Below are 9,787 nucleotides of genomic sequence, written 5' to 3'. Positions count from 1 at the left end.
TGCCAGCAGCTAGTCCCGGTTGTCACCTGTACTTCTGATCAGTCATAAATCAGAAGTTCCCATAATCGCTTCCTTTAGTTTGATTAATTTGGGAGAGTGGCTTACAGAGTCAGAGAAGCATTGTAGTTACTAGATTACTGGTTTATTATAAAAGGATGTAATTCAGAAACAGCCAGATGGAAGGGATGCAAGCTGGGAGGCTCCCAGCTGGGAGGTTCCATGCCCTGACCAGGTGGTACTCTCCCTACATAGAAGCTCACCAGCCTGGGGACTTTCTGAACTCTGTCTTTTTAAGTTTTCACAGAAGCCTCATTATATTAGCATGATTGACTAAATCATTGGCTATGGTGATTCAGCTTTCAGCCCTACTCCCCTTCCTGGATGGAGCTCAGTGAGGTAGGATTGAGAGTTCCAGCACTCTAATTATGCGTCTGGTTCCTCTGGCAACCAGCCCCATTCTTAGATGCAGTCCAAAAGTCATGTGTCATTAACACAACAAAAGATATCTTTATTATCTTTCTTACTCAGGTAGTGCCAAGGGTTTTAAAAGTTCTGTGTAAGAGACATTGAAGACCAAATACGTATTTCTTATTATAAATTATAATATCACAGTAATAATCAACAATCCCTCATATTTAGCATTTACAATGTGCTTTCACAAATATCTTGTTTGATCCTGAGGAATAGCCATGTAGGAGAAGGGTGGGTAAGTGTTCAGCATTTCAATTTCACAGATGCAGAATCTAGACCAGCAGATTTGGTCAGGGTCATGGAGCTGCTAAGTAACCCAGAACGCCACTACAAAAAGTCTCTAGAGGGAGCTGCTCATCCACTGACGGGGCATAAAACCATCCACTGGGACCAGGAGCAAAATATTTGGATGTTTTTCTGTGTTTATCTTTATTTTATCCCTTAAAATTGTCTACATTTTGTGTTTGCTAATAATTCATATGTTTGAATGATAGTATGTATCTATTTCTTGTAAATAATACATATGTATTATATGATGAACTCAGGATTTTAAACTTTTTATTAAAGTATACATTCAGAAAAGTATAAATGGATTTTAAGTGCACAGCTCAACAAATTTTCAGAGATAGCACAACCAGGTAAGCAGCCCCCAGATTAAGAAACAGAATATTAGAAGGGACACACAAACCTCCTTCCTGCTGCCTTCCAGTTATCACCACCCTGCCCTCAATTCAAGTATAACTACTATCCTTACCCCTACAACACAGGTTTGCTTTGCTAGTTTCTGTAGATTATACAAATGATGTAAAAAGAGTATGCTTTATGCTGAACCATGAAACTGTCAATATTCAACAGTTTTTGACCTCCATAGAGGCAATTTCACAAGGTTCATCCTAGTGCATTTTGTGTGTCTATTTCCTCTCCTCCACTTAATTTATATCTGTGAGATTCAATCATATTGCTGTGTGTAGTTGTATATCATTCATACACATTGTAACCAAATTCATTCCTTAGTGAGTCAGAAACTGCACCAGGTTGAGTTGTAGCACAAAGAAAACTTTTATTTGCAGCAAATAAGGAGATCACAGGAAATGGCTTCTGATGAGGGAGCAGAAGGCTGGATGAAGACAAACCATAACCTGACACCCAGCAAAACTCCCCCCACCCCGCTCCTGGGTAGGATATGTGTGACAGTCTTCCAGGAAACTCCCAACTATCTTAATGTTAATGCTTTGCTAGAGGAAAAAAACAACCTTAACAATGGCAAGGCCTCCTGTATCCTGTGATTCTTCTTTAACATATGAAAGTTCTTTTGAAAACCTCCCTTTTTCCTTATTTCTCCTAACCCCATAATATATAATCAATTGTTCCTCACAACCCCAGTGCAGCTCTTTCTGCCCATAGGTCCTGTCCCTGTGCTTTAATAAAACCACCTTTTTGCACCAAAGACGTCTCAAGAATTCTTTCTTGGCCGTCAGCTCTGGACGCCAACAACACTGCTCCAAAACCACATCAATTACCAAATTGTTTTCCAAAGTGGTTGCACCAATTTGCACTCCCACAACCTCACCAACCTAATTCTAGCCATTCTGGTGGATTGTGGTGTTCCATTGAGGTTTTAATTTGTATTTCTCTGATGAATAATGAGGTTGAACACCTTCTTCATATATTTATAGGTCATACACAAGTATATTTTTGTTATCAGGGAGTGCAACATAAAGAATTTCAAGGCTCTGGAAGACTAGGATATTTTCCTGAATAGTTTGGACTACTTTTTCCTCAGACCACTGTAGGGGAAGAAGTTCCCATTTCCAGTGCTGTGACAGGGAAAGGGGGCAGGGAGCAAACTGAGAGAGGAGATGAGGACTTCGCACTTATCTTTGCCAGGGTCTGCCCTGGGTTTGAGTAAAAGCTTGTTCTGTATCTGACACCCAGCTTTCTACCCTGATGTGGCATGTTCTTAGACTTGGACTTTGGACTCTGGGACAGATGTCCCTTCAGTGACTGGCTGGCAAAAGCTGTTTTCACCATATTCAGAGCAACATACAAGTCATTCAAGTGCAAGAGTAGAGGGGACTTACGAGTGATAAAGGAAATTTTCAACTTTCAACATTCGTGGGCCTTATTCCTGGGTTCCCAGGGAAGCTATACTTCCATGTTTACCAACATCAAAATGACTTGGCAAAACCTCAAAGCATGGGCTCTATTTTGCCCCAATCACACATCGTACATCCTCATCATTAAAAAAAAATCACCAAAAAGGAGCATTCCAAAAAAAGATAAGAAAAACCAAAAAACCTCCCTGGTTCCTATCAGATTAAAGCCATGGTCTTGCACATACTAAAAACATAATATAACATCTGTAGCTTTCTGGAATGTCCTCTGTCATGATGATTTGTAACTATGTAGAAAAACTGAGGTTCTTGTCTCATGGAGTGGAAGAATGAATCTTGCTGACAAAGGAGTGTGAGTAAAGCGATAGAGTTTTATTAAGCAAGGATACAGAAAAAGCTCTCAGTAGTGAGATGGGTCCCCACAAGGTTGCCACTGAGGGCTGATAGGGTTGGTGTTTTATTGAAGGCTGGCCAGGGAACTTCAATCCTTTTAACACCCCTACTGTCAGCACCACTGAGTAAGGATTAGTGATAACACCTTTAATGGCTTACACCCTTTTTAGGGTCCAGTAATTCTTTTTTGGTCACAAGTAGCTGTTATAACAAGACCCTACCTCTGACACCTAAGGCAGGGTGGTCAGGTTCATTCTCTTATCTCTGGTTTCCTTCTACCTCCTCATTTTTGGGATTTCTGTGAGCCTGATCCTGTAGTCCTGCACCTATCTCTCCTTACCTTGCCCCACCTGTCCCTTACTCAAAGCTTATATAATCTTATACCAAATATTCCTTCCCTGGAGCACTCTTCTTTATGAAGATTGTGTATCCTGGGCAGCTGTCCTAACTAGGGCTCAAATAAAACTCTTTTCTCTTTAAAATTTTAGAAAAGGTTTGTTCAATTTTGTGTTGATGCAAGATTTAAAAAAATCTAGTCCAAACTTCGTATTTACCTTGGCTAGTCATTTGGCCTCTTCTTGCACATTTTCAGTGATGGGGAACTCACTACGGTACAAGTAGCCCATTTCACTGCTGGGCCGTTTGATTCCTGTTATGACCTATCTTTCTATATCCTAAACTCATGGATACATGCTCTTCCCTCTGGAATCACACTGGAAAGGTTTAAAGACCTTTACCTTGTAAATCTTTCTCATCTCTGGATGAAATGCTCCCATCTTTCAGTCACCACCTACACAACATGGTGCCCAGAGGCCTTGCCCTTCTTCTCACATTCATTTGAATGGACTAAAGTTGGTCAGTGTCCAACTTCAAATGTAGTGTGTCTGGGGTGATATTCCAGAGGCCACTGCCTGCGGAGCTTCCTTGCAGTTGCTTATCTCTCTGCTAATACTTGTCCCTGATCCCCAATCCCTATATGGCTGGCTCCTCTGGGTCCTTCATGATTACATTCAGATGTCACCTGTTCAGAGTGGCTTTTCCCAACTAAAGAGCACCCCTCTTCATCTTGTCTCCCTGTTTAATTCCTACATTTTCTTATTTATGCATTTGCTTAGGTGCTTTTTGTCTGTCTCCTCCTGTTCATGTAGGCTCTGGGAGGCAGGAACTCTATGCATCTAGTTCACTGCTGTATCTTCAGTGCTTGCAACAGTAACAGCGCTTGGTACTTACAAGACTCTCAGTAAGTTTTTTTTTTTTTTTTTTGAAGGGAAGATCATAAGTGATGAGTCTAGGTTTTAATCCCCACAGTCTGAGTCCTGAGTTTATGCCTGTTTCCCAGGCTCATTAAGCCTTCCTCCTATTCTATTAGATGCTACATGTCTGCTCTTGCCTCCACCAGCACCTAGCATTGGCCAGCCCCATATGTGGCCCTCTCTGACATACAGCCAGGCTAGGAGTGACCCACAAAAGGCACAGTGCCACTGTGACCAGTAGATGGTGCTGTTGAAAAGAGAAAAGCAGTCCCCAGGGCTTTTAAAGGAGGGCTAGTTGGTACCAGACAGGTTGAGTGTGGGAGAGGCAGAGCCCTGCCAGCCCACCCCTTCTTTTTCCAACCACCTCTAGGTGAGAGGCAAATGTCCATGGGAGAGAAGAAAGAGCAGGAATGGGTAAGTTCAGGCCTGCTGCCCACTGGCCAAGACATCTTGAGGTTAATGATGGTGTGGGAGGACATGGGGATATCTCCCACTATACTACTTCTCTGGCTGAGGACCTGACAGTTTTTGCTTATACAGGGTTAGTCTGGGGACCTGCCTGTTGATCTAGTGTTCCTCACCCAACACATACACATATGCACACCCAGAATGGGGCTGTGGAGGAGGGCAGGCAGTGGCACTAAGCCTTCTGGGTATGCAGTTTTTCAGAGAGTTCTGCCCATTCCAAACTTGGGTTGTGAATTCCTCCAGCATACAGTGTCATCTGCTTTCCCTCTGTGTTCCCATAGCACCAAACATCATGTCCTATACATGCAGGTACACAGTCAGGGTGACAAACTTGTCTTGGTTTTCTGGGGACTAGCCCAATTTTAACACCAAAAGTCCTGCATGCTGGACACCCCCTCAGTCCCAGGCAAACCAGGATGGTTGGTCACCCTATCAATAAAAGAAACCTCTTTTGTCTCTGCCTCAGAAGTCATACTGGTTGGCTGACTCTGAGAGTGCTTAAGACCTCAGTGTCGTTGGCCCCGTGAAGACAGGCAAAGAGCACAGCAAGGCCCAAGGGCTGTTATCTAGGGCTCATATGTCAACAGGAGATACAGATAATTACACACAAGGTAGCTGCAAGGGGGAAACAGACGGGTGTAGGTGCACCTGTTGGCTCTTTGACATGGAAGGTTTCTGGGAGGAGGTGAGTTTTAAACCCATGGGCTGACAGACACAAGCAGAGAAAGAATCCTGGGTGAGAGGGAGTGGCAGGTGCAGGTGGAAAGGAGGCTGTGATGGGTTATCAGAGCACAGGTACATGGAAGAGATGGACCACTCTGGCCCAGGAGAGAAAAGAGGTCCAGAAGGCAAAGAAACAAGGAATAAAGGGAAGAGAGGTGTTCTAAACCTGGACTGGGAAGATTGGATTTGGGAAGTTGGTGAGGAGTTATTGTAAGGTGCCACTCAGGGATGAAGTGTTTGGGCCCCCAAAAACATACTAAGAAAACACCTAAATTTGGGGGAGCCACTTCCCATCACTTATCTCCTTTCCTTTAGTCTCAAGCCAAGAAGCACACTGTGCTGGTCCCTAGGGCCTCCCAGCAGTGTTCTAGAGTCCAGTCTGTCTTCTGACCTCAGGGTCTGGCCTTCTGAGTCTTGCTTGTTAGGTTCCTCTGCCCCTAGGTCCCAATTTTGCCCAGGAGTCCTAGATGAGCTAGTTGAGTCTTAGTGCCAGACAGGTTGGAAGGAGGCTTAGCACTTACACTTACTATCACTCCCTAGTTGCATTCCTCCAGTTCATGGGAATGTGGCACATCCAAGGGAAGCTCCTGTCACCAGCAAACAGATCTCATCATAAGAAGGTTCTTAAACTGAATCAAATCGGTAACTTCTGTCTATCAGTCCCAACTATGTCCTTTGGAACCCCACAGAAATCCAATCCCTCCCTCACAAAAGCACTTAAAGTACTGAGAAGCGCTATCCTCCTCCCTTGGGTATTTTCTTTCCTAGTCTAAATGTATTTCAACAGCTTCTAATATGAAAGTCTTCAGGCCATTGTGCTATCAACATGGGTCCCTTCCACCAGGGTCTCCAGAGCCTGGGTGGTGCCTCATACAGAGCAGATTCTCCATAAATGTCTGTTTTCTTGACACATTTACTCTTGACACGTGGAGCCCAGAGGCACACTCTTGTCACATATTGAGTTAACTGTGTCAAAACTGAGATCAAATCAAGTTAAGAGAAGAGAACAAAAGAATAGTTCACAAAACTGGAAGATTTCAAGCTGAAAGTGGCAATAAGCTCATAGAATGTGGGTTACAGCTCAGTTGATAAATCATGAGTACATTGATCTCTATTAATGATTAACCACTAGATGCCTACATTCCTTTTAGGGGAACAGTGTTGCATAAATTACTTGTTTGTAGCCAATAGGCTCAGGAAGCTGTGAGGTCATGCTGATGTGAAGAAAGCTTAAGTTCACTTATGGCCAGAGCCCACATTTTGGGGAAATCAGGATAGTTGTAAATTTCAGTTATGCAGCTATGGGTGTTTGGTCTAGGAGTATATTCAAACTATGGGCTCCAGTTTTGTTTTTTCCTTAGGGATTGTCAACTAGAACTTCTAAATCCAGGCTCCTCTTGGTAATGTCCCTATCCCTCTTTCTGAAAGACTTGATCTTAACTGTTCCATGTCCTAGGCCCATGTCATTAGGGCCCTGATTCCCTCAGCTACAGTGTGCGCAGGGCTTGGGTCAGAGCTCTGTGAGCACGAGGAAGGTGTGGTGGTTCTCATGGCAGAGTTTGATGAAGGCCTTCTGGCTCCTTGACGTCTGTTCCTTCATCTACAATCTGTAGGTGTGTCTCCTTCCCATCTCCTGAGGCCTCCCCTATAATCAGCAGGCTGTCCTTTCTCTGATGTTGCTAGACTCTCTCTGCTTGTCTGCCCAGCCGTTCTGCTCAGCGTCTGAGTGTCCCATCTTGGACTCCAATCTGTGCACGCCTTTAGTGCTGGAGAACAAAGACATTTCTTGGGCTTGAGCCAAGCTGGAGAAGTGTCATGACCCTCCGTCAGTCCAGTTAAAATCTCTACTGCTAGGAGGGGGTCTCTGGAGCCTCTTTGCAGGTTGTGGCCCTGGGGGAGCATGAGTTTATTCCAAAGTCAGAAATTAGAAGAGATAACTTATTCCGACTAAGCAGGGAGGCAAAAGAACTGTGATTCAGGCACTGGGAGATGTTCAGGGACTTGGGATGTCCAGGTTTTGGAGAGGCCCCCTAGGCACATGTGGCCTGTGGAAAGAAGCTCTCTAGCTCTGTGTAGGGATACTGCCTGCCTGTTCACCACTGTCTTTCCAGCATCTGGCACAGCACCTGCCACTTGGTAGGTGGATGAATGAATGTGAGGACAGCTCAGGAAATCTTTCCTGTGTGCCACAGGCACTTCCTCATGCAAGTAAGAACTCTGTTCTGGAGTTAAGAAGGACTCCAGTTAGAATCTTGACTTCACCACTTACTTGTTTTGTGAGGCCAGACCAGTTCCCTAATAAACATAAAGGGGCAACACATGTACCCCTTGAGCTGCTGCCAGGATTCCCTCAGAGAATATGCATAGAGCTCGGGGCCCGTGTTTGCCATTTGCAGAGTCAGTGAGTTCTCAGGGCTTCAGGTCACTGCTTGAAATCTTCCCCCAAGTTGCCCCCTATCTCCTCCTCTCTTGCCTTAGGAAATCTCTAAGATTAAGAGACTTGGGTGACTCCAGTGCTGCAAGGCTCTCAGGTCAGCCAAGCAGCTCTCCATTGGGCATACCCATATGGGCTGACTCAGAAGGGGGGCCCAGGGGAGTGAGTGAGGGGCCCCTTTAGCTCTTAGGAAGCCAGGGTCCAGGTCAGACCTCAGGGCACCACTGAGGAAGCAGCTACAAGTTCTTTGATGTTAGTCAGTCTTGCTCCTGCTGGACCCTTTCAGTGAGAGGAAGTGGGGTGACATGGTGCAAGGAGGTGACCCAGGCTGACTGGCTTTTCTGAAATCTGGGATGGCAGGACAATTTTAGTCCTTGAGTCTATTTATCTCAGAAGCATGCTTAGTTGCTCCTTCTGAGAGGGATACTATGCTTGTAAGATATCATGGATTCATTGGGGACCCCTTCTTCCATACAACTCTCCTCCTCCCCATTTGAGCCCTTTCCTCCAAAAGCAAGGATCAAAGAAGAAAGAAGCCATACTGGCAAGAATTTGGATGTGAAGTTCTGAGTGTGGGCAGTTCCCAGGTCCTGATGGATTCTCCCAGGTGGGAAATGTGTGTATAGGTGAGCCCATGATACATTGTGGGTGGGGGTGGAATAATCCAGGTGACCTTCCAGGAGGTCTCTGTCAATTTTGCTATTCTATGCACCTGTGAGGTCTGTTTTTCATTCCTACTCCAGATTGTCCAAAAAAAAAAAGGGAAAGGTAATCATCACAGGGATGGACTATGGTTGGGCAGTGGGGAGGAAAGAGCACACATCAAGTCAGACATCAGCCTTGGAATCAGCTTTATTCTGTATTTTACCTTCACCAGGGAGAAGAAAGCAATGAAGCTGGAGAGCAGACCAGCCTGTACCACACAGACGCAAATCACATCTCTAAAGAATGTGAAATTATATGTGCCCAAAGCAGACCAACCATCAAGCACAAAGATCAACCAGAACCCCAGACATCCCATCTCATCTGTCCTTATTGGCTGTTTGGATTCAATCATTTATATACTTTTGTTTCATTTTTAAAAGCACAACATCTAACATTCCAATGTCCAATCATTTGCTGTTCCTTTTTAGGATGCACGGACAAAGCAACCCAATTTTTTATTTCTATAACACCACCAACTTCTTCTCGGTATCCATGGTGGTGGTGGTGGGGATCAGAGCAAAGTCCATCAAAAGTCAGCATGTTTTGAGGCTCGAGTGAGAGGCTGAAGCTCTGAATGATGAATGGAAGCATCCTTGGCTGTTACACACTCAAGGCTGGATGAGTTCGTGCCCCATGGAAGCTGAACAACTGCACTATTCCTACAGTTGAAACCTTCTACTAGACTGCTGAGAACAATAATTATTCACAGAGATTGATGAAACACAGAGAGAAATGCCTTCAGAGACAACAGACCCAGTCCTGGAATACTGAAGAAACCGGGAGGCAAGAACAGGTGCACACAGAAGTACCCACAGGTGAAGGTTATCGTAGCACGGGCTTGGGTTAGGTTTTCATCTGTTGGCCATCTTCTTCTTGACCCCAGATGGCATTATGAGATGCTACTTTCCCTTGCCAGGGGGTAAGCACTTCTCCTGGACTTTCTGTGGACAAACTTCCACACATTTTGTCTGAGATAGCTCCTGACATGGCTCCACACACTGAGATGTGCATTGGTCTTGACCTTGCTGTGGGCAACTCTCTTGGTTCAGCTCCTGGCACTGAGGAAGACATACCTCCTGAACTTGCACTGAGCACTTCTCTTGGCAGGGGTCCTGGCATGGGGGGAGGCACACCTCCTCAGCCTTTGCCTGGCACTGCTCTTGGGCCTTTTGAAGACATGGAGGAGGCACACATGGCTGCTTGCACTGCTGTTCATTAAAGGACAT

At 45.0% G+C, this 9,787-nt stretch overlaps 1 protein-coding gene across 1 annotated transcript; it reads right to left on the bottom strand.

The window, feature by feature from the left end:
- Positions 1-9,460: 9,460 nt before the first annotated feature.
- PRR9 (proline rich 9) lies at positions 9,461-9,787 on the bottom strand. Its single transcript, XM_045895330.1, has one exon. It carries the CDS (start codon positions 9,785-9,787, stop codon positions 9,461-9,463), a length of 327 nt encoding a protein of 108 aa, XP_045751286.1.

Source organism: Mirounga angustirostris, unplaced genomic scaffold, assembly GCF_029215605.1.
Source record: "Mirounga angustirostris isolate CCGP_5_RB_7025 unplaced genomic scaffold, mMirAng1.0.hap1 SCAF_4, whole genome shotgun sequence".
Lineage (NCBI taxonomy): Eukaryota > Metazoa > Chordata > Mammalia > Carnivora > Phocidae > Mirounga > Mirounga angustirostris.
Note: the sequence above shows the minus strand (reverse complement) of the source record. Positions and strands in the feature narration are given on the sequence as shown.